This window comes from Parambassis ranga, unplaced genomic scaffold, assembly GCF_900634625.1.
Source record: "Parambassis ranga unplaced genomic scaffold, fParRan2.1 scaffold_61_arrow_ctg1, whole genome shotgun sequence".
Lineage (NCBI taxonomy): Eukaryota > Metazoa > Chordata > Actinopteri > Ambassidae > Parambassis > Parambassis ranga.
The window spans coordinates 93,320-117,130 of record NW_021144807.1 but is presented as its reverse complement, the minus strand read 5'-3'; the positions used below and the strand labels follow the sequence as shown (position 1 = coordinate 117,130).

The window sequence follows — 23,811 nt, the reverse complement described above, 5'->3', positions numbered from 1 at the left end:
TACAAATATATAAATTAATAGAGTGGAGTCAACAGCTTCTATTGTCTATAATAATCACAGTGGTGATCATACATTTATTTTTGCTTCATTGGGAAAACTATTAAGGGTTTAGGTCTGCTCGAGGCAGAGAATCAAACACACATGACCTCATAATTAGGATTTTTTTTTTTTAAATGAATGCTTCTATAATGTCGATACGATAAATTAAACTATTACAATGCACGAATTGTGTTTTTAAAACCAGAAGAAGAAACTGTGCCGGCAGGTGGTGGCGGTATAGCGCCATTTTGTTTTTGTCAACAAGCAATAACGACGAAGAAGAAGAAACCGGAAGTTCAGAGGTCAAGCTAAAACTGTTTCCGGTGTAGTTGAGGGGTCACACATAGGGGGAGTGAGACCCGAAATACTTTCAAAAATGCTGTTACGAGTGAGTATTTAAATATTTTTTTGACAACATGACAGTCAGCGGAAGAACATGTAAAACATGTCGATAACAAATATGTCGACAGGGTTTAACAGCAGCATGTCGTGTTGAGCGTGTTAGCTAGCAGCTTGTGTAACGTTGCTTCAAGGCAACCTCTAAACCTGCCAAGCTAAAATGTTTAGAAAAATACAGCAAACATCATATTTGTGTCTTTTATCTCACTCTGCTTTTTTAAATATCAAAGCATTACGTTTTGACGAAGGTTATGATCGAGAGTAGACTGACTTAAGATGGTTTTTAAAGTTCTTTACGAGCCAAACTCTTTAAAACAAATGTTAAACATATTACACGTTTTTAATTACCTAGTTATTTTAATGACCAGAAGCTCAGAATCAACAAATTATCTAGTTATAAACATATGAGTGTTGTTTTCTATATAAATGAAATTATTCAATTTTATGAGTAGTGTTTCACTTTGTAGTGTTTCTGATCATGAAAACTGTTTTGTTTTTGTCATACACGTTTTTTGGGGTTCTTCAGCATAGTACTGTACTGTAAAATGTGACAATAACATTTTTATTTTTGTCTTTCAGAAGGTGTTGCAGATCGGGGGGCTGACGCTGAAACACAGCAGGTGCATCCACCACAGTCCCGTATGGAAGAGCCCCCTAATACCCATAGTTGTGGAGCAGACGGTGAGTGAGAAAAGAGGAAAGAAATGCTGATGGAGCCTTATTCCTTTTGACTATGATCATGTTACTGGTATTAACAACGTAATAAAAAGTCAGTGTAGCTGCATTAGAAGTCAGTTATTGTTTTACAGTTGCAGGTATAAAGCTCCTGAAATAATCTGTCCCATTGTTGTTTTTTTAGGGTAGAGGAGAACGAGCGTATGACATCTATTCTCGGCTCCTGAGGGAGAGAATCATTTGTGTAATGGGTCCCGTAAGTGTCATCTTGGACGTTGATTTTGTTGATTTTTTTTCAACATATTTTCAGGGCGATTGATATTGTTTACTCTCCCTCAGATTGATGACTCTGTAGCCAGTTTGGTTATTGCCCAGCTGCTCTTTCTACAGTCAGAGAGCAACAACAAGCCCATCCACATGTACATCAACAGTCCTGGTATGACTCTTAGCAAAGAAAACCACATAGAAGGGTTAAAAAAAGTCTATGAAGCATTAAATTCGTGCCATGACAGCGCCTCCTCCTCTGCCTTCTAGGTGGTGTGGTGACAGCAGGCCTGGCCATTTACGACACCATGCAGTACATCCTTAATCCCATTTCCACCTGGTGCGTTGGCCAAGCGGCCAGCATGGGCAGTTTGCTGCTGGCAGCAGGGACAACAGGCATGAGGCATTCCCTGCCCAACGCACGTATCATGGTTCACCAGCCTTCCGGGGGCGCCAGGGTAAGGCTGACCTTTTAATACTGAAATCCATACATGGGGTGGTAGGTGACAAAGTTTGAACATGAAGAAAGTTAAGAGACTTGGCTGTGTGCACAGGGTCAGGCCACAGACATCGCCATCCAGGCAGAGGAGATCCTGAAGCTGAAGAGGCAGATTAATAACATCTATGCCAAACACACAGGGCAGCCGCTGGAAACTATTGGTATGTTTGCACGGCTGGTCAACGTGATTTAGCTTGTTTTGCTGCCTCCAACTGGGCCTAGAATATCTCAATCTCAACTAAATATTGTATCTTTCTTCCAGAGGGTGTGATGGAGAGGGATCGCTACATGAGCCCCATGGAGGCTCAGGACTTTGGTCTCATTGACCGGGTCCTTGTCCACCCACCACAGGCAGGACAGGATGAACCAGAGCTGGTGCAGAAAGAGCCAGCAGCAGCAGCAGCAGCAGCAGCAGCCAGTCCCTCACCCCAACCAGAGTCTGCATCCCCGGAGCAGGCCTCCCCAGGCACAAATTCCCCCTCCTCATACAAACCTGAACCATGAACTGAACACAGCACATCTGAGATCTGAAAGCCCCTCTGCAGGTTCTAATGGTTCTGAGAGCAAAATGCAGCATTCACAGTGTATCTCGGTTCTGAAGTAGACCCCTCCCCCTTGTCAGCACTGTAGAGTCTACATATATTCATGAAGGTACAGGTTTTTATGATTAAGATACCATTTCCTGTTGTCCATGAAATTAAAGAAATGCTGAAAGAACGGCTAAACAACTGGAGCCTGGTAATTAGTGCACAAACATATCCTCTGTATATGAAGTTATGTTTAGGAGAGCGGGAGTTAACCTGTTAGGTCTGCAGAGCCATGTTTTCCCTGAACTGAAGAGTGCCGGTTACTTGTATTTGATAATTTCATATTTGTAATAAATATAATAATTTCCACCACAAATCACAAAACCTGCCCTCCTGTCTGGATCCGTAATTGTCTGACTTTGCATCCAGCCCCTCCCGACTACAACTGGAAGAAAGTTGACACGTTCTGTTACGTGTGCTTATTATGTCAAATGATTCCAACAATGTTTAAACTCAAAGAAAGCTACTTGCTGGTACTTTAACGACTAGATTCATTAACATTCTATAAAAGTGCAGGTTTTCAGCTGCATATCATCAGCTTGTTCTGACCTAAATGTTTCTGTGATTTTTTTTTTGAAAGAAGTTTTGTAGCATTAGAAGTAAAAATGTCAAAGTTTATTCACGGAATTAAAAGATATACACTGGGGGAAAACTGACAAGACATACAGAAAGACGTTCAAATGAGGTTGTTAAAAACACTTTAAACATAATTCTATGTGTGGTGAACTCAGTGCAAACAAACAGCAAAGATAGGCACAGCTGGCTTTATGAGTCAGTTTAAAGTAAGGACACCATCAGTAAAGTTAAGAGAAAGTAGGATAAGATACTCCTTAAAATCTCCTGTAAAAGTTATTATTAAACAGCGTCTGCACTAGGAAAAGAGATGTTAATATCCACACAGTATTCTTATTTCATTCACACTCTTACAATGTAAAAAAATCCTCCATCTTCTCTCTCTTACACACACGCAGCCGTCCCATCGTCACATGAGCGTGCAGCTTTTGGGCGAGGTGGTCCAGCGCAGCCAGCTCAGCTTGTCCTCGCTGTACGGAGGGTAACGCAGGCCGTTGAGCCTCTCTAAAGCCCAGCCCCGTAGCATGCAGGCTCGCCGGTGGCTGAACGTCTCAAAGCCCCAACGGCCGTGATAACTGCCCCAACCACTGGCACCTGAGAAACAAAAAAGGGACACGGAATGGGAAAAGTAACACCTAGACCAGGCTGCAAACAGACTAATGAAACATGCATCTAAAGTCCGTTCAAACCAGGGCTACACCTACCGACTCCTCCAAAGGGCAGAGTGGGCAGTGTCATGTGGACGATGCCGTCATTGGAGCAGAATCCTCCACTGCTGGTCTTTTCCAACACGGTCTTTACGACCTTGGGAGACAGTGTGGTTTAAACCAGCGGGCAGTACGAATGCAGCTCTAAAGGTGAGATTCTGCAGTTTTGTGTTCTTACAGAGGATTCGTCAGAGAAAACATAGAGGGCCAGAGGTTTCTCTTTGCGGTTGACAAAGTCGATGCCTTTTTCCACAGACTCCACCGTGATGATGGGCAAAATGGGGCCAAAGATCTCTTCCTTCATCAGGACATCGTCTTCAGCCACGTCCACCACCACTGTTGGAGCTAACATATTGGAAGAGTCTACTAGCGCTCACTGTGCAAGGGGCAGGCTACATTCTGGGTGCATACAAGAGCTTCTAAACCTACCTATGTACTTATCCTCCTGGTCACGCTCTCCTCCCACAACAACCTTGCCGCTGGTCTTCCCAAGCAGTTCTATCAGACGAGACCAGTGACGAAGAGACACGATGCGGGACATGTCGGGGCTCTTCTGAGGCTCCTTGCCGTAGAAGTCCTCCAGTGCTTGACTCAGCGCAGGTAGCAGGGCGTCCCGAGTAGCCGCTGTGCACAGCAAGTAGTCCGGAGCCACGCAGCTCTGGCCAGCATTGAAAAATTTGGCCCACACCAAACGCCGCGCTGCAGCTGTGATGTTTATGCGACCATATATCAAGCCGGGACACTTGCCGCCAAGCTCCAATGTCACAGGGGTCAAGTGGACTGAAGCTGCCTGCATGATGCTACGCGCTACACTCTGAGAGCCTACAAGAGACATGAAGAGTCAAAGTTACACACAGGTGGACAAATGCTTTACTAGCACAAACTAAGGGCCGAGCAGCGCTCCAACACTGGCTTTACCTGTGTAGAAGATGTGGTCAAATCGAATCTGCAGCAGGGCCTTGGTCTCCTCTGCTCCACCACGAACAACTGCGTAACAGTCCTGTCCAATTAAAGAGTCCGATCTCTGTCAATCCGAAGTTGCCCTCTGGTTGGTATTTCTTGCCAACATTTAGATACTTTACCTGAGACAGGTATTTGGGGATAAGCTCTGCAATCAGACTGTCTGTGGCTGCGCTAACCTCTGAAGGCTTGATGACAACACAGTTTCCTGGTTGGAGACAACAACCATCGATCATCAGTGTCAGAGTTGGTATCATTTGTGGTGGTAGCACTTGAACAACAACATACAAGAAGCTTGCAAGTTCACATTCCACGTCTTTCCTGTTTATGCATTCCTTCCGTCTCCGCCGTCTGCTACGACTAACCTTATTCTATTATTAACACAAAACAAACACAATGAAGCCCAACACTGGATCTCATGGATGATACCTGCAGCAATGGCTCCAACCATGGGCAGGGTAAGAAGCTGCAGGGGGTAGTTCCATGCCCCAATGATCAGCACAACTCCGAATGGTTCCCGGCGGACAGAACAGTCATCAAGTTTTGTCGCCTGTATACAATGATATAAAAATATATATAAAAGCAGTGTATTCACGTCATCGCACAGATGAATCATTGTGGTACCTACAAGATTTTTGCTGACATACTCTGGCTGCATCCAGCTCGTCAGGTTAGAGATGGCGTAATGCAGCTCATTGAGGACGATATCAATCTCAGACAGGATGGCCTCAAACTTTGGCTGTTGTTCACAGGCAGTAATCACAATGAAACATTAGTGCTGTTGTGTAGCAGACCACTATAAATATGTGCTCAGAACAATGATTTTCTTAGTGATGTAACTACTTAAAATACTATCTTGATGTGTGAGTGTCACATTCATCCAAACTCAAAGACTAATCTAGCCCCGGAATTCACTACCAACATAAATTAACCAACACCGGAGCTCAGCTAAGCGACAGCCAGCAGGCAAAGCTTCGCTTAACAATAACCCCTGGATGGATACGACAGCTGGTTAGCTTGTCATCTTTTGGATTTTAGCCAGCATTGAATTAGATTAACAGTGATGCAAGAAAACAGTTAGCCAGCTAGCTATGTAGCACTTGATAGCATTCATTGTCATGAAACATACTCGAGTAAATGCTGGTGCAGTCATGTCAGACAGCGCACTGACTGCAGTTCAACAATCAGCCACAGGTGTCACTATTAACAGCCGTTGACAGAAAATGTACCTTTACTTCCAGACAGGTGTTTTACAAGCTTTTTAAAACATGTAACTGATTACATCAACATGATCAGATGAAATAAACAAGAAAAACCGGCTTCCCTGGTGTACTTATGTCTGGGAGGATCACCGTGTTGCACTCATGCAAAGCCTGCTACCTTGCCAAGGTCTTTGTGCAGCGCAGTTAAAATCTGCTCCTCGTTTTCTTTGATCATCGACATGAGATTGGTCAGCTGTGTTCGACGGAACTTCTCTGGTAGCGTGACACCTGAATGAAATGCAGAGCGTAACCTGTCCACAGCCTGTCTGTGGGAGTCCATCCTTTCACCTGGAAGGACAGAGAAACACAGCTCAGCTTTCCAGACACTGGTGGACAGAGAACAGGGAAGCATCCATCACTCTATGAATGAAACCACAGACACTAGCAGGCAGGCACCAGGCCCGGGCACCAGCCCCAGGCATCAGACCCGGGCATCAGACCCGGGCACCAGGCCCCGGGCACCAGGCCCGGGCACCAGCCCCGGGCACCAGCCCCAGGCATCAGACCCGGGCATCAGACCCGGGCACCAGACCCGGGCACCAGCTCCAGCCCCAGGCATCAGACCCGGGCACCAGCTCCAGCCCCAGGCATCAGCCCCGGGCACCAGCCCTGCCAAGGCTAATAAGAGAGAACCACATGTTTGTACAGGGTAATGATGACACCTGGAACAAAGCCCAGCAGACCAGTCCAAATGACTCAGCAGCAGAACCCCATGAACCCCATGGCACAATGATCAACTACACATACCAGACAATCCAAACAAGTCTAGCTAGTTAGCTAGCTCACAGCTAGTTACAGCTAGTTAGCTAGCTCACAGCTAGTTACAGCTAGTTAGCTAGCTCACAGCTAGTTACAGCTAGTTAGCTAGCTCACAGCTAGTTACAGCTAGTTAGAGCTAGTTAGCTAGCTCACAGCTAGTTACAGCTAGTTAGCTAGCACACAGCTAGTTACAGCTAGTTAGCTAGCACACAGCTAGCTAGCCAGCTCAGTGTAAATGACTGTAGACACCAGCAGGGACTGCCCAGTCTTTCCCAACAGACCTACAACATGTGTTGAGTATCTCTGCGCCGCATTTAACCGAAGACTTTGATATTTTAATCTGTTTAATCTGTTTAATCTGGGCCATTCTTCATTTACACAAACTAGAAATAAATCTGAAATGTGACGTTTACCAAAGAGACTCGCGCGCCTCTCGCGCAGCCGTGAAAAGGCGCGTGCAGATGTCACGTGGAGTTTTTATTTGACCCACGCTTAATCTGATGTAAATGGTGTGTGTGTGTGTGTGTGTGTGTGTGTTAGCAAACAATCCCCCTCAGAAGCACATGTGGTCACATGAACAGTCCGCACAGTTCGTAAAAGATGCGATGTTCTTCTCGGGCTCGTTATGTGATGACAGGACAGAGAATAATAATAATAATAGTGTTCGCTCACCTGTTAGTGTTCCGTCTCTTAGTGTTCCGTCTCTTAGTGTTCCGTCTCTTAGCCTGCCGTACCCAGCCTGCCGCTGAGGCGCTAATCAAGGCGTTCCTCGCTTCCGGGTGCAGCAGCGTTTTTGGATCAACCTTCTTTTGGGCTCTCGCAAACGGGAGGGGAGCTGTTTGGGTCGAGCCACGGACTAGTCCTAAGACGTGTCAGCTGAGAGCCGTGACCGCTCAGGCGGTACCAGCCTGTGCCTCATGTCGGATGTATTTTCCCTGGCGGCCCCCAGCTTCCTCAGCTTTACCCCCAAAGTATCATGGTTTATTCGGTTCCGAGAGTATTCACCGCAAGGGTTAACCTTTGACCCCGAACCAAAGCAGAGACAGCCTGAGGTCAAAGGTGAAGTGTTTAAGGGCTCAATAAAAGTGTTTGTCTTTGTTTTAGTCTTCTTCTCCCCATTTACAAATCAGAACTTAGTTCTTCCCCTGAAGCTTTAAATAAATATGAACTAAAGATGTTTTTAAGTCTACATTATGACGTTTTTCCCCCTTTAGAAAACTGTTTAATTAAAGTCAGAAATACTGGAGTCCCCTGTTCCTGCATGTGGAGTGATGAGGTCATAATGTGGGATGTGTAACCCTGACCAGTACATGTGTGTTATCAAATCACAGCTATACAGTGAATCAGCATTGTTACAAAAACTTTATTCTCACAATATCAAAATTGACAGACCTACAGAGTTATAGATTAAAAGGAATTAAGAGTGAAAAACAATGGTGAATATGGTGGCTCCTCTTCAGAGTCGTTACATTTCAGGTGTTTTCTGATGGTGCCAAGCAGCAGCAGCAGCAGCAGCAGCACTCGGTACAGAGCAACGCATGTGACTGATGGAGATTAAACAAAAACATACGGAAAAAAAGAAAGGAGGAAGAGGGGGACATTTTGGATTTAATTGTGGCAGCAACAATTATACAAAAATCAAAAACAAGAAACATGCGTTGAAGGAATTTTGAAAATGATGAAAATTCCTACAGCTGCATATTGTGGAGAAAACTGCTTCCAAATATCTCTAAAACTAAGTGACAAGGTTCGTCATACAAAAACAAAGGAAAAAAACTACAATGTGGTGAAGTCAGGAAGATAGAGTGATGTAGTCTACAGTGACGAGGACAACGGATGCAGATGGAAGGAGGCTGTCGGCAGAAAAAATGGCCTTCTGTACAGCTGAGGAGAAGTGACGACGTTATGGGCCCAATGTCCGCCTCGCCCTGCACCTTTCACAGCGACAGCTCTGTCAGGCTTGGGCAGTATGGCAGAAATCCAGCTCTGCAAGGGGAAGCTGTGTGAGAGCTCTGCGGGGTTTTGGCAGGTTTTCTGTCTAACTGCTGAGAGTTCAGACTGACAGAACGGTCCAGCAGCAGGATGGAGGGCGGCTGGTGTGGAAATGGTACCGGAGCTTTTCGACACATGGAGGCTGTTTGCTCACAGACTTCACAGGAAATAGTCGGCTACTGGCTTCTTGGAGGGGATGCCTCTGGTCTCTTGTGGTGCTGCCTCAAATATGATGAACTCTCGCTGTAGATGCTCATCCAGCTCCAAGATGGCTGCCACATTGCCACATCTGATTGTCAGGAAAGACACAATTGGTTAGGACATTACATATTCACATGCATTTTCTTTATCATTTCTTTTTGCTTAAACTCACTGATCATTGCCTAAAACCTAGCTATAGTTCAGCTGGTTGATCTGCTAACAAACACAAGGTACAAAAGGCATTTCTAAGAGTCACACTGAGCATGTCTGCATATCCGCTGTGATGCTTGCTGGTCAGCAGAGCGCCTTAAGCAAGGTCTACACAGACCGAGTACTGAGAGAAGTTCAAGAAAGAACTTGCATACGTCCCAGGTTTCCTCTGTGTGTGACCTGAAACATCTGAACACAAACAAAAAGGCTTCCACCTTGACTCAGAGCTGCTGCCGCGAGTGTTTCTCCTACAGCCATGAATATGGTACTTTAAGTATTAACTAGAGTACACGGCCGCTTGGCATTCTGTTACAGCAGATGATCAGACTACTGAAAAATGTGGCTGAAATACCTCCGTGTTAGCAAGCACTCCAGGCTTTAAAATTTCACCACAGCACGAGCAGTTGCAAAATATTTAGCAGTGCCAAACAAACAGCAGAGAGCAGCGTTGTGCAGGTTAACTGAAGGATGCCTGGCACCCACATAGACACAGGGTGACAGATTAAAGGTACATAAAGGCTTACAAGACGCAAAAACAAAGACTGCTAAGACTGGGTTATTTCAATCTTTGACGCAAACAGAAGAAATAAGTAATCCACCTGGAATGTGTACTTCATGCATCTGAAGATGTTTCAGAGGAAGTGTCCACACAGCTTACATGCTACTTTCAGACTAAGTCCGGTATTTGACCGTTTCTGCCTACCTGTAGCAGTAGTTGGGTGCTGACCACACTGTGAGCACCGTTTCGTTGAAGTGCCACTTGTAGCCTTCCATGACCAGCTGGTGTGCTCGACAGATCATGTGGATGTCGTTGGCAGCATTGAACTGGGCCACCACGTCGCTGCCAAATAAGTAGCCAGCACCTCTGGGGCTCACACCCCAGCCGGTGGTGTCTGAGAGCAGGGAGGGAAGACCAGCCAGGTTAACATTCATCATAACGTCACTCCTGTGGTTTATCATGCATTCACATCATTCAGTATTCACATCTGTAAATACCTTCGGGGTCTGACCACAAGAGGTCACACATGGGCCCGTCATGAGGTACCTCCTGTTTTCTGTCAATGGTCCGAATCTGGTCCAGTGTCTGGATTGAGGGAGACAAGCCACCGTGCACACAGAAGATCTGAAAGTCATAGAAGGGAATATACCAAATGAAGAGAAATGAGGTCGCAAAGTCTGCAGCTCCTCCAAAAAACCAATGTGTACAGTCACAAATGATTAGCTCACCTTGCCGTCAATGATAGCAGAGAGGGACAAGTAGTCAAAAATCTCAGTGCAGTATCTCCAGACAGTGACTGAACCATACTTTCGGAGGCACTCATCGTAGAAGCCGTACACCTGGGTGATTTGCCGCGACTCGTGGTTTCCCCGGATCAGGGTTATCCTGTCCGGATAGCGCACCTGTGAAGTACACCAGATACCCAAAATATGAGGACAGTGAAAATACTTAATCCATTCCAACGAGGGAGGGCTTGGTTACGTTCTGCAGAGGACACCAACACAAACTCATGTGCACCTTAAGAGCTAGCAGAAGAAGAAAAGTCTCCACACTGTAGAAGCCTCTGTCCACAAAGTCGCCCATGAAGAGGTAATTTGTCTCTGGAACGTCGCCACCAACCTGTCAACGGGGAGAAAACGGTTCAGAGCTGTAAATTCAAAGTCTATGCAAATGACTGCATCAAGATGCAACCACCACTGTCAAACTCCACTGACACCAGGAAAAATACTATAGTAGAAAACAAAAGGACACTGGTGTAAGAGAAGAAAAGATACTTACTCTAAAGAGCTCTTTCAAGTCATAGAACTGACCGTGTATATCCCCACACACCTGTGAAGGTGGAAGACCAACAATTACCAAATTAAATCAACTTAAAAACACATTCTGAGAAAACAGAAGCCAACACATGCTACCTACCGTAACAGGAGAGTCTACTCTCTGGACATTGCTTTCTTCCACCAGAATCTCTCTGAAAATACATCCAAACATATTGATTAGAGAACAGCTCTGACAGCATCAGGGGGTCTGATGGCTGGCAGCACCAGTCCATGTGTTTACATGCGTTCACCGTGCCTAACATCTGTGTCTGAGGTTCCTTGGTCATTACCTGGCTTTGGCACACAGTGCTTTGACTTCATTTTCCTTAATGAGTTCACAGCGTCTGAGCTGTTCTATCTGTCGGTCCAGGTCACTGATGTCCCCCATAGTCACACACATATGGAGAGCTGCTCACACACTATGTCCGCACACTCCTCTTCACACACACACACACACAGGGGCCACTAAGTTATCAGGCTCCTTGTTCCTCGAAGCAATGGGACAGGATGGCCTCTGACAGGGGCTCTTCAATTCTTCAGGCTCTCGGGATGAGATGGATCAGAGAAACGAGCTCTAAAAGGCAAACATACACTTTGGTAAAAACAATGTTAAAAAAAGTTAAACATCGCTAAAATATCAGGGAAACTGAAAAACGCTTGCTGCGCTACACACTGCTCACGGGTTTCCTCAAACTGTTTCATGACTGCGTCATGAGAATAGTGAAGAAGTTCTCCTGAAATGTTTGTTTACACGGAAAGCAAACGAGCAGTGCACAGCAACATACTGACGTTATTCTTCCAGGAATGTGCGGCCTACGGGCGTAGTTTAACAGTAAGCTAGCTATTAGCACGTTAGCTTACATCGCTGCTAACGACGTCAGCGAACAACTGATTCTTTGATAAGTTAGCCAACCATTTTGTTTGGAAATTTGTCCTGGGGGGTTAACACAAATGTCTACTGACCGATACTGAATCACCATACACACAGAGTACGCTAAACAACCACAGAAAAAATAGGTTAACTGACGATGTCAGCGGGCTAACCACAGCTGTTAGCAGGCTACCTGGCTAACTTACTTAACATACGGCGTCAACACTGGTTAGCGCTTCTTTTTTTAGCAAGCTAGCTAACGCTAGTGTTACAAAATGTTACACGCGCCGCCGCTAAAACGAGAAGAACAAACGTAACAATAATTACCGTGGAGGGAATGATGGCAGAACTCTGAGAAACAAACTCCAGCGTGTTTCATTCCGTGGATCGTGGGTCCTCGTCGCCGCTCACCGGCCCCTCTTCTTCCCCCGGTGTCGTCTTTGCCGGTTCACTCCGCTCATGAACAAACAGCAGCGGCTCGACTGTCACTTCCGGTGCCGGGAGCGCGCATTGCTGAATCCAGCCAGCTCCCGGGTGACGTCAGCGGGAAGTTTATCAGGAGTTTATATATAAACCACAAAAACAAGCACACATTACAATCTAATAAAAGAATTCAGAACGAAAACCATAACATTTATAACACCAGTGGTTCTTGACTGCTGTTTTATGGATGAGGACCTAATCAACCACTCCAGAAAATAGGCTTATTAAATCATTTAACAATAGATCTGGATGAATCTCAAAGGTCAGTCATTTAAGATGCTAATTCAGCACGAGCAGACATTATACTCAGTGCAATCACAGTAACTACTACAAACCCACAGAATTACTGGACAGTTTAATTTGACATGATTTTATTGGTTCCGTAACATCTTTAGGACTTTCTTTTGGCCACACACAGGGTCAAGTACACATTTTGTGCAAAACCGGACTACAAGACACTCAAATGAGAGTTTAGAAACATTAATAAACAAAATCTATATTAATACATGACACTTCTGCTGCAGCATGTTGTACTTTTGTCACTAGGAATGTGCACATTGATGGAGAAACTGCAGGTGTGTCTACACACTAAAATACAGTAGCATAAAAATCCAAAGTGACTGAAATGAGCAGAACCTGAGCAGACAGTACCACACAAACACCTGCAAACATTTTTACTGTATAGAAATTTAAAAAGCAAGCTGTGAACACCGTCCTGTTTTCCAAATTCATTCAATCATAATATAAAAACACTATTCTCTTTGGTAGAAAGTTATAGTACAGTAGAAGGCATTCTTGGTCACTTCAATAAAAACAAAAAGGCACCATAATAACATATCCCCATACATTAGACACACATCTGTTACTGTTGAGCCTATTTTCCTAACATTGTATTGTTGCATCTGTCAGCAATCATTAGCAGTACATCAAAACATAATAGTCATAAGCATAAAAGAGATTAAACATTCCACACAAGCAGAAATTAAATATATAGAAGGAACTAAAGTCACCTAAGGCCTTTACTACCTGTAATTATACAGCACCTTGGTGCTGTCAGTCACACTTTATGTCAGCTCTAAATGGCAACTCAGAGGTCAGCGCTCCTCCTTTCGAAGGGTTAATTATTTCAATGGTCAGTAAAATACTGGTTTTTGTGTTCAAGTCGAGCGTTCTTGCTGTCAGTATGAGAGAGGGTCTCCGATCACTCTGTGTATCCCAGGAAGTGGCATTACTCATACTGTGATCTGAATTCAAGACAGTATGTAGGAGTAAAAGCTTTTTTCCAGCTGTCACCGTGTGTGTGTCTGTGTGTGTGTCTGTGTCTGTCTGTGTCTGTGTGTGTGTGTGTGTGTCGGTGTGTGTGTGTCTGTCTGTGTGTCTGTCTGTGTGTCGGTGTGTGTGTGTCTGTGTGTCTGTGTGTCGGTGTGTGTGTGTCTGTCTGTGTGTCTGTCTGTGTGTCGGTGTGTGTGTGTCTGTGTGTGTGTGTGTGTGTCTGTGTCTGTCTGTGTGTCTGTGTGTGTCTGTGTGTGTGTGTGTGTCTGTCTGTGTGTGTCTGTGTGTGTCTGTGTGTGTTTGTCTGTCTGTGTGTCTGTGTGTGTGTGTGTGTGTCTGTCTGTGTCTGTCTGTCTGTGTGTCTGTGTGTGTGTCTGTCTGTGTGTCTGTCTGTGTGTCTCTGTGTGTGTGTCTGTGTGTGTGTGTCTCTGTGTGTGTGTGTGTGTGTGTGTCTCTGTGTGTGTGTCTGTGTGTGTGTCTGTGTGTGTGTCTGTCTGTCTGTCTGTGTGTCTGTCTGTGTGTGTGTGTGTGTGTGTGTGTGTGTGTGTGTGTGTGTGTGTGTGTCTGTCTGTGTGTGTGTCTGTGTGTCTGTGTGTGTGTGTCTGTCTGTGTGTGTGTCTGTGTGTGTGTGTGTCTGTCTGTGTGTGTGTCTGTGTGTCTGTCTGTGTGTCTGTGTGTGGGCTTGCTTAGAGAGAACAGAAGTATCTGTGGACAGGGAAAGCTGCAGCTCCAGCCAGAGCTATGCCCAGACTGTCTCCCACGCTGGCAGCCGCCATGGCAAACTCCCTGTGTCTGTCTTCAGTCTGTGGGAGAGGAGACAGACACTTAGCGGTTACAATCCAGCCACATACAGCGCTTCTTTACTGATGTAAACCTTTTAAAATGGTGACTTATTTACAGACAGAAAGATGACATTACCTCTTTGCTGATAAAGTGGAAGGTGTTGACATATGAGGCTCCACCGAGCAGACCCTCATAGAGGATAACTGCAAACACAATCCAGGCACTGGGCAGGAACTGGTAACGCACAGCGAACAGGAGGAACACTGCATTCACCACCTGCGGAGCAGAGAGAACGTGTCACGTGTGGGAGGATATGCAGAGCTGCCGAGCAGACCGGTCACACCTCTGCTCGTCTGCATTCCTGCAACATGCAGCTACATTTCTGTGGGGGTGCAATGTGTATGGCACTAAGCCATCCCTACACTTGTCCTGTTTTGTACCTGTAGCAGGGAGAGCGTCCACAGTTTCCTGATCTTCAAACAGCGCAGGGAGGATCGAGATATCATCACACCAACCTGGTAAAGAGTCTGATACCTGAAAACACACACGAGGAATGAACAAACAGAACTGCATGCCCTCAAACCGATCTGTGTCAGAACTGACCAGCGATACTGCTCCGCATGAGACAGGAAGAAACCCTGGAAAAACAGGAGCTCCATCTGGAGGAAGAACATCTGCATTATTCTTAGTCTGTTTTGAGATATTTGTTATATATATATATTGTTATTATAATATATATTATAATAATCTAACAATATATTATAATAATCTAACAATATATATTATAATATATATATATATTTGAGATATTTGTTATATTTTCCAGCGGGCTCCAGAGAACTCACCAAGCCCTGGTTGATGAAGTACTCTGCAAAGTAGACCAGCCCGAGGGGAAACACAAACTTCAGCAGGCCCTGCTCACAAGAACCAGATGTAATAATACGGCACAGTGATCTAGCAAATACTGAAACACACTCCTGTGAGAGAAGGAGCAGTCCACTTACTCTGATAATGTGCCGTTTCTCTGCAAAGGTCAGAGGACCAGTGGGCCCTTTATATTAAAGGGAAAAGAACATGAAATTATGCAATAACACACAGCAGGACTTTGACATTAGACTTTATTAGCAGGGTTTGGTAGAAAATAGTTCCAAATAAAACAAGTCAAAACCAGGTCTGTGGAGGCATTTTAGGCCCTTTAAGCTGATTTTGTTGATTTTTTGTGCTGTGTTCTGCTCATTTCTGTACGTCCAGGTCATATCTCATTGTTAGGGAACAACATACACTCGTTTGGTGTCAGACTCAGGCTTAATCACATTAAAACCCCTGAACTAACACTGCTTATGTACGGACAGTTGAAAATCTGTTATCTGGTAACATTTATCAGCTTACCCGTAAAACCGGATATTCATGTACGTATTTAACTATCATCTGATTAAGTCTTCTATATGAGGGTATTGCACAACATGTCGAAGGTTTATTTTTACATCTATTTATCTAAAACTGAGATAGTGGAAGTTACCCGGTGTTGATGTCTCCTCCTCCTCCCCTTCGTCTTCCTTATCTGAACCATCAATCATTCTCTGCGTCTCCTCGGAGCTCCCGGCTGCATGCTCGGCCTCCCTGGCCCCCCACTGAGGTAATGAAGATGGAGGAACCAGCATGAAGAAATAACTGGAGATCCAAGAGTCACATTTAATTAGAACGCTGAGTGTTCTTCTTCTTCCATCTAGTCTTAAGAAATGTTTCCACATTTACCTAATCAACATAGCTAATGGGACGACCAACATGATAAGAAGGGTAATCCGAGGTGAGAGGCCCAGTTGGATGAGTCCCGAGTAAAGAAGAGCTCCAGCGACACCAGCACCACCGGTCCCTGAGCCCCAGCCTTCCAGTACATCCCTGAAGCAGGTGTAATAAGACATGGCACACTGCTATAAATGATGATACAAACATACATATACACATCCTCCAAAACACTGTATTCTCTGACAATGACTTAAACTAAGGGATTCAAATTTCAGTCATATTTTAGTTTCAAAATTCCCCCTAAAAGAAGAGTTTATAAAAAAACTATAGTGGAGCAACCAGAGGTCAGGTAACTGCAATCTGGTCTGGAGCATTGCTTATTATGGATTTCCTTGTGCAAAGACCAAAGTTCATTTTGGATATTGAAGTGGGGAGCGTTTTAAAGTTGAGGTTGGAAGACAGAAAAAATAAAAAACAAGCTTTTACCTGCTGAAGAAGACAGTAAGAGAGAGGAAGGACAGCTCCCCCAGCCCCGAGCTGACACTGGCAAAGATCACTCCTATGAACACAAAGCATGGTTTGGACTAACTACAGCAGTCTTAAAATGTGTTATTTTTGGCCCGCCAGCCAAACAGAGTAAATCCTACAAAACCAACAGGCAATTCTTGTTTTTGTTTTTAACTCATTGTGTAACGTTTACAGGATTCTCTGAGCAGAACATTATCCCTCTCTGTCTGCATCGTGGTGCGTCACGCGGGGCTGCAGGGCTTGGTTGTTGGTTCTGGCTACGCAGAGGGCTCCGAAGGTGCACAACACCGGTTCAGCACTTCGACACAATTCACTACGAGACTAAACATGCTTCTGCATACAGCCTGCTATCAGAGAGCGTCTGTACAAGGGACGTTCTCCAAAACTACAGAGCCCCTCTGTGACATGGTCAAAAAGAAATAAAATGTGGCCACGAATTATGTATAATGTGCACACGAAATATTGTTATTATTAGTTGTAGTATAGTAGCCCTATTAGAATTCATGGATGGGGCGCATGCAGCATTGAGCGTCCCTCTCTGGGGAACGTGCCCGAGTACTGGGGGGCTCCAGGAGCGCAGGGGAGTGGAGCAAGGTCCCTCTGTCCATCGTGTCGCTCCCTGCTGCCCGCACCAGGCAGCAGGGAGCGATGCTGGAGCCATTAGAGAAGTTAAAGCGACATGATGGAGAGATAGAGGGACGCTCATTGCTCCCTGCTGCACGGGGAGGCTGCGTCCTGGCCGGCAGCCTGCTCGGGCCTTTTTACCGGTGGCTGGATAAAAGCAACTCTCCAGAAATGCGAACATTTGTAAATCATGAATTAGTTTGTGCCATGTGAGCAGACTGTCTGTTATAAACTGTGATGTTTTACTGGTGCAGCAGAGCAGTCCGTCTTTGCTTGTTAACGTTCTCTGTTGTTAAACTGTCAGCTGTACAGAGATGCGGCACTTCTCTCAAAAAGACTCCGTCATTCAGTCATCACGTCTCCTAAACCAGACCTGCCACATATGATCAGATCTCACCTTCACAGTAGAGTCAATAACGTGCCTGTTGCTCTGTTATCACAACCACACAGTCTCTGAATGTTTTAAATTTATGCTGTAAATTCAGATAACATTTTCTGCTCTGTCATCTGAATGCTAAGATGTTATTGTGTTTGCTGTGTAAGATGTAACATATTACAAAACAGCATACACATTTTTTATTGTTTAAAATAATGACATCGGGGACTGTTGGCCCTCTGAGACTTTCGCATTATCGAATCTGGCCCTCCCCGACCCTAACTACAGACCCTAACTACAGGGGCTAACTACAGGGGCTAACTACAGGGGCTAACTACAGATCCTAACTACAGGGTCTAACAACAGACCCTAACTTCAGGGGCTAACTACAGACCCTAACTACAGGGACTAACTACAGACCCTAACTCCAGGGGCTAACTACAGGGACTAACTACAGGGGCTAACTACAGGGACTAACTACAGGGGCTAACTACAGACCCTAACAACAGGGGCTAACAACAGACCCTAACTACAGGGACTAACTACAGACCCTAACTACAGGGGCTAACTACAGGGACTAACTACAGGGGCTAACTACAGGGCCTAACTACAGACCTTAACTACAGGGTCTAACTCCAGGGTCTAACTCCAGACCCTAACTTCAGGGGCTAACTACAGGGACTAACTACAGGGACTAACTACAGGGACTAACTACAGGGGCTAACTACAGACCCTAACTACAGGGGCTAACTACAGACCTTAACTACAGGGTCTAACTCCAGGGGCTAACTACAGACCCTAACTACAGGGGCTAACTACAGACCCTAACTACAGACCCTAACTACAGACCCTAACCTCAGACCCTAACCTCAGACCCTAACCTCAGACCCTAACCTCAGACCCTAACCTCAGACCCTAACCTCAGACCCTAACCTCAGGGGCTATGGAACCTCAGACCAGGCTGTGTCCACAGTGACACAGATGTCTTTACAATAATGACATGAGCTCCTGAGGCTTCACAGGACTCGGGCCTCTGATGCACAGAGGAACAGAGTCAGTATGTAACACCACCAACGCTTTCCTGCAGATGACCGCCTGCTCTGAAAGTTCTTCTGAAAGTAACAAGTATCTTTAGCAGCATCATGTCAAACACTAACTTTGCTATCAAGCTTCAGTGTAACAACCGCAGCTGCTCACAATAGATAAGAGGACAGGAAGTGAAACCAAGCCCAGTCTCCAGGGCAGAACAGAGTTAATATTAGTCATCTCCTTACCGAGAATACTCATCCACACGACTGTCGAGAAGGACACGAGGAGGAAACTCGTTGCTGCCATGACAACACAGAACAGGACCCGAAAGCTAGAATCAAAAACAGGAATTAGTGAAGAAATTTGAAATAAACTACACCAGGGCCTGTTTTTACTGCAATGTTCAAACAAAGGGTCACTGTGCAGTTACTAACAGACCCATCAAGTCATATTTACACCAGTAGATATGATATAGAGCAGATTAAACCACTGCATTAAGCATTAACACAACTGAATTCCACAGCAGAGTTCCATTCGTGTGTGTCACATCATCCGTGTGGTGAATTCTAATAAATCATTGAGAGCCTCGAGAGAGAATGAACAGAGTTATGATCCTGGTCTTACCCATAAGGCACTTTGTGGATCACATAGGGAGCAAGCAGCTTGATGACCAGTGTTGGGAGGATGTCGGCTAAAAGCACAGCCTGCAAGAGAAAGAGTCCAAATTCTGTTATAACCCGTCACTGTCTGTGGATCTGTGGTTTCTGCCGAAGCCTTCGACCTCTTTAGCACCGTAGGATTCTGTAGGATCTCTGGAGTATGTGTCACAGATTCTGTATCTGCTTCATTTCTGCTTTTATAGTGAAATCACCAATGCACATGAGTATGCAACATGTTCTTGTATCTTCTGACAGAAGGACATTCATGGACAAACAGCTAAACCTAATTTAGAGTTGTGCAGTAAGTCTCTGTTTACCGCAGTGGAGACAGGGTTGCAGTCATAGCTGCTGCTGCCGTTGTTTCCAGCTTGGAAGTCCACAGTCAGGGTGGCTGACGTCTACAATTTATAGGAATAAAATAAAAGTCAGTCTACCTTCAGAACTAAAAACACCAACTATTAAAGTGCTTCTGCTTCCATACAGGTGCTGTGGTGTTTTGTGACTCCTGCTTTCTGAGGATGTCATGGGCGGCGCTCAGCATCACCACATAAGCAAAGTTGTTGCACAGTCCGAGAACCCTGTGGACAGAGGAGGTGACAGAGGCCCCGTTCACACTGGAGAAAGTCAAACCAGCTAGAGTAGGATTGAATCCGGATAGGGGTCCAAACCACGCTCCAAACCACTAGGTGGCGCCTCATAATATACAGAGTTCATCTTTGTTTTTTCTGGTTCTAAAAGCAGTTTATTTCTTTGTAGCCCTGTGGAAAATAAACTCGGGGCAAAGCTGTTGTAGTTCGCCGGTTGTTTACATACGGCTTTTGTACACGACCCGGACACTGTCCCTGTGAACCGGAAGTATCACGTCGCTAGTGGGATTTGTTAGCTGCATTTGTGTTCAGACCTGAGCCAGATGTAAACCAATCTAGCTAGATCCACCTTTCAGAGGTGGATTGAAATCAGTCCGGATATATCCGGATTCGCGTTGTTCAAACTCAGAAAAAAACTATCCGGATATATCCAGACACGGCCCGAATCCCGCTCTAGCTGGATTGATTTCCCCAGTGTGAACGGGGTCAGAGAGCGAACCTGAATGGAGACCATGCACGTCAGAGTCTGTATCATTTCAGGTTTTTACATTTTTATAACAGATCGTTCTCCACACTCATTTATCAGCTGACCTATTTTCACAGAGCCCGATAAATCAACAGACCTATATCACTCTGTAGGATGACAGCACACAGATGCCCGAGGTAACACTGAGCAGGTGTCAGGACATATATTGATTATATCATATATATATATATATATATATATATATATATATATAGATCATATATATTGATTTACCTCGTGCTCTTGTTTCATGTATTATCATCATGCTTTTTATTTCTGACACAGTACCAGCAGAGTGAATGTGAGGACACACAGCTGGGAGCTGTGGGCTGGACTCAGACTCAGCACGATAGAAATATCTGATGTTGGCATTTTGTTTAAATGTACATGGGACAAACAGTAACTTCAGATCAAAGGAGCATTTCCTGTCAGAGGATTGAGTTCAGGGACACTCACCAGAAGCCTCCCCAACTGCGACACTTTGCGCAGCGACCTAAAAACAATGACACATATAAAGACAATAACATGTACAAAAACAATAACATGTACAAAAACAATAACATGTATAAAGTCAGTGTCTCAGACACCAGTTATCACTGACGGACTCACCGCCAGTGTCCGGGCGCTGCTCGGGGTCTGCGCTGACGCTAGCTGTCCGCTCCATGTTTACAACGAGCGCAGGCAGAACTTAAAAATCCTTAAAACATTAAAACACAAACACATTGTGTTCGGACACACTAACAAGCTCCCCGAGCCTCCACAGACACACACGGCGCAGCTGTCATTAAAAACAAGCTGCTTTAATCTGTGCTGCGCATTGACGTTCTAAACTCTGACGGACGAGGTGTGTCATGATAATATGTTCCCGCAGAAACAAGCGCAACCACGAACGTTCCGGCGCCTGGTGAACAGTTATAGAACAGAACAAGCTGTGATTCAACGTTTACTAAACAATTATTGGCATATTCACAGAAGAACACTGATATATTTAAACTTATTATTATTATTATTGTGTGCAGGTTTGATGTGTATGTTTGGAAGTGGTAAATTAAATTAAATTAAGAAACCTTTATTAGTCCCACATTGGGGAAATTGCTTAAGGCAGCGCAGCAAAGAGCTCCATACAGCAGTGAGTACACTTAGGCCTTGGAGTGCCTTACCCACGGACACACAACAGTGACTAGGGAGGAGTTGGGATCGAACCACCAACCTTGCGGTTATTGGACAACCCTGCTCTACCACTGAGCCACTGCTGCCCACAAAATGTGTTCCCTGACCGGGAATCGAACCCGGGCCGCGGCGGTGAGAGCGCCGAATCCTGACCACTAGACCACCAGGGAAAGCCTAAACTTCTTTCAACCCATTGAAATGTGACGAGGGCCTGTGATGTACAATACAATAAGTTAGAGTTAGAGCAGTGAAATTAGTAGTGTTAATAATAATAATAATAATAATAATAATAATTTCTGCATATATTGTTACTGTATGTGATAAAACCGTTGAGGACCAACCACACACAGATACAATAGGAAGACCAGAGGTCTGACACCAGATGTAAGACAAACCTAAACTGGACCTGCATTTGTTGAAGTTGAAGCACTTTGAGACAATTTCTGATTGTAAAATGCGCTATATAAATAAATATAGAATAATGTAGAAATAAGATTGAACAGAATTACACACACAGCCTCTCTGAACATCAGGGGATGCGTGCACAGCCGAGGCAGAGGGAAGGCTGATGGCTCCGATAAAGAGGCTGATGGCTCTGATAAAGAGGCTGATGGCTCTGATGAAGAGGCTGATGGCTCTGATGAAGAGGCTGATGGCTCTGATGAAGAGGCTGATGGCTCTGATAAAGAGGCTGATGGCTCTGATAAAGAGGTGTGAGCTGTGTATAAAACCCGCCGCCTGCAGCTGGAGCTGCACTGCAGCAGCCATGGCTTTCTGCAAACTGCTCGCTGTGCTCCTGCTCCTCTACATCACTGGAGGTGAGGAACTCCAAGATGATTTCTTTGATTTAGCCCAGTTTAGTTTGAGGACGGAGCTGCTGGCTGCAGACACACTAACAAAAACTGATTAACTATAATAACTTGTGCTTTTTCAGATTCACTGGGGGCTGAGGTGCAGAGCTCCATCATCGGCGGGCAGGATTCTGAGAAGGGCCACTGGCCGTGGATGGTTCATGTCAAAGTCGTGTCAAATGACGGGAAGACGAAGTGGCGCTGTGGCGGCTCCCTCCTCAGTGATAAGTGGGTGCTGACTGCTGCACACTGCTGGGATCGGTCAGTGTTCTGTATTTAAAGTGGAAACATTAAAGTGTCATTTTTAACATTAGGGGACACAGGGACAAGTTTCCAGCTCCACATTGAACTGGACTCAGAGAGACATGAGTGTTTTTGGAGGCTATGTTTATTCAAAGATCAAAGCTGAACCGTGTGTTTGCTTGCAGCCATCCTGAGCCCAGTCTGCGTCGCTCCATGGTTTGGGTCGGTTCGTACATGCTGCAGAAGGAGTCTGCCCGTTACATGGGTATACTTCACGCCATCTCTCACCCTTATTACCAAAAGATGGGCAGTGGATACATCAATGACATCGCCCTGCTCCACCTGCAGAAAAAGCTGGAGTTCTCAAAGGACGTCGCCCCGGTGAGTCTGCCCAGCGCCGACGCCGCCTTCGACTCATCGTCCGAGTGTTGGATCACCGGCTGGGGGCAGATTGGAAATGGTGGTAAGTTCTGCATGTAGACACACACCTGTTGAAACCTTCTTCACTTATTCTCTGTGCATGCAGTTCCCCTGCCAGATCCAGAGACCCTGCAGCAGCTGAAGGTTTCCATCATACCTCAGGCCGACTGTGCGTCCGTGTACCGCGAGCTGACCTCGGACATGCTGTGCGCGGGGGACATGGCCGGTGGGAAGGACGCCTGCGAGGTGGGTTTTTGTGTTTCTCTGCTCAGGTCAACAATGTAGAATAATTAAAGATGATGCAAAATCAGAGACATGATGTGGCTGCTGTGATCCCAACAGGGGGACGACGGCGGCCCACTGGTGTGTCGCACACCCGGGGGGTTCACGCAGGTGGGCATCATGAGTTTTGGGAGTCCCAGCGGTTGCGGCCTCCCCGGCCAACCTGGCGTCTACACTCAGGTGTCCAATTACCTCAGCTTCATCAACAGTTACGTACACCGGTCTGAGGACGCCCCAAAAGAGATTTAATCCGCCCGACTCTCTGCAGCTGCTGTCCCCCCACACCTCACTGTGCACAATGAACGCTTTGAACCCTGAGTCCAGCTCCTTCGAGCGGTCCAACATGTACCCTGCTACTGCACATTAAAGCCTTTAAGCCTCACTTTTACTGCGTCTGTGTGTGTGTGTGTGAGGTTTTA

At 45.5% G+C, this 23,811-nt stretch overlaps 5 protein-coding genes and 1 non-coding gene across 9 annotated transcripts; 2 read left to right on the top strand and 4 right to left on the bottom strand.

The window, feature by feature from the left end:
* Nucleotides 1-325: 325 nt before the first annotated feature.
* On the top strand, nt 326-2,775 carry LOC114431206 (ATP-dependent Clp protease proteolytic subunit, mitochondrial-like). Its single transcript, XM_028398810.1, has 7 exons — nt 326-427; nt 1,018-1,119; nt 1,298-1,369; nt 1,453-1,549; nt 1,648-1,835; nt 1,932-2,037; nt 2,139-2,775. Exons 1-7 carry the CDS (start codon nt 416-418, stop codon nt 2,378-2,380), a joined length of 819 nt encoding a protein of 272 aa, XP_028254611.1. The 5' UTR covers nt 326-415; the 3' UTR covers nt 2,381-2,775.
* Nucleotides 2,776-3,056: 281 nt separating this feature from the next.
* On the bottom strand, nt 3,057-7,673 carry LOC114431196 (aldehyde dehydrogenase family 3 member B3-like). Of its 4 annotated transcripts, XM_028398800.1 has the most exons (11): nt 7,138-7,157; nt 6,346-6,583; nt 6,084-6,253; nt 5,332-5,442; nt 5,133-5,253; nt 4,826-4,911; nt 4,662-4,743; nt 4,173-4,565; nt 3,922-4,088; nt 3,741-3,840; nt 3,057-3,630 (listed from the first exon to the last, which is right to left on the bottom strand). In XM_028398800.1, the coding sequence occupies exons 3-11, from the start codon at nt 6,243-6,245 to the stop codon at nt 3,446-3,448; spliced, it is 1,407 nt and encodes a 468-aa protein (XP_028254601.1). In that variant the 5' UTR covers nt 6,246-6,253; nt 6,346-6,583; nt 7,138-7,157; the 3' UTR covers nt 3,057-3,445. The 4 variants fall into 4 exon arrangements, with proteins under 4 accessions (XP_028254601.1, XP_028254600.1, XP_028254602.1 ...); XM_028398799.1 differs by lacking the exons at nt 6,346-6,583; nt 7,138-7,157 and adding an exon at nt 7,397-7,673; XM_028398801.1 differs by lacking the exon at nt 6,346-6,583 and having other exon boundaries at nt 7,138-7,197.
* Nucleotides 7,674-8,311: 638 nt separating this feature from the next.
* On the bottom strand, nt 8,312-12,305 carry LOC114431205 (serine/threonine-protein phosphatase 4 catalytic subunit B). Its single transcript, XM_028398809.1, has 9 exons — nt 12,141-12,305; nt 11,233-11,516; nt 11,043-11,094; nt 10,905-10,955; nt 10,644-10,745; nt 10,355-10,528; nt 10,124-10,250; nt 9,831-10,020; nt 8,312-9,005 (listed from the first exon to the last, which is right to left on the bottom strand). Exons 2-9 carry the CDS (start codon nt 11,340-11,342, stop codon nt 8,876-8,878), a joined length of 936 nt encoding a protein of 311 aa, XP_028254610.1. The 5' UTR covers nt 11,343-11,516; nt 12,141-12,305; the 3' UTR covers nt 8,312-8,875.
* A 1,828-nt stretch (nt 12,306-14,133) lies between these two features.
* Nucleotides 14,134-21,280, bottom strand: LOC114431204 (battenin-like). Its single transcript, XM_028398808.1, has 15 exons — nt 21,036-21,280; nt 20,883-20,919; nt 19,795-19,891; nt 19,631-19,711; nt 19,279-19,358; nt 18,900-18,985; nt 16,584-16,656; nt 16,107-16,250; nt 15,871-16,022; nt 15,356-15,402; nt 15,197-15,265; nt 14,955-15,010; nt 14,792-14,885; nt 14,487-14,627; nt 14,134-14,371 (listed from the first exon to the last, which is right to left on the bottom strand). The coding sequence occupies exons 1-15, from the start codon at nt 21,088-21,090 to the stop codon at nt 14,255-14,257; spliced, it is 1,329 nt and encodes a 442-aa protein (XP_028254609.1). The 5' UTR covers nt 21,091-21,280; the 3' UTR covers nt 14,134-14,254.
* A 414-nt stretch (nt 21,281-21,694) lies between these two features.
* On the bottom strand, nt 21,695-21,766 carry trnae-cuc (transfer RNA glutamic acid (anticodon CUC)). The gene has a single exon. It is a non-coding gene; the product is annotated as a tRNA-Glu (tRNA).
* A 596-nt stretch (nt 21,767-22,362) lies between these two features.
* On the top strand, nt 22,363-23,774 carry LOC114431210 (tryptase-2-like). Its single transcript, XM_028398813.1, has 5 exons — nt 22,363-22,414; nt 22,531-22,708; nt 22,876-23,153; nt 23,217-23,356; nt 23,453-23,774. The coding sequence occupies exons 1-5, from the start codon at nt 22,363-22,365 to the stop codon at nt 23,639-23,641; spliced, it is 837 nt and encodes a 278-aa protein (XP_028254614.1). The 3' UTR covers nt 23,642-23,774.
* Nucleotides 23,775-23,811: the final 37 nt, after the last annotated feature.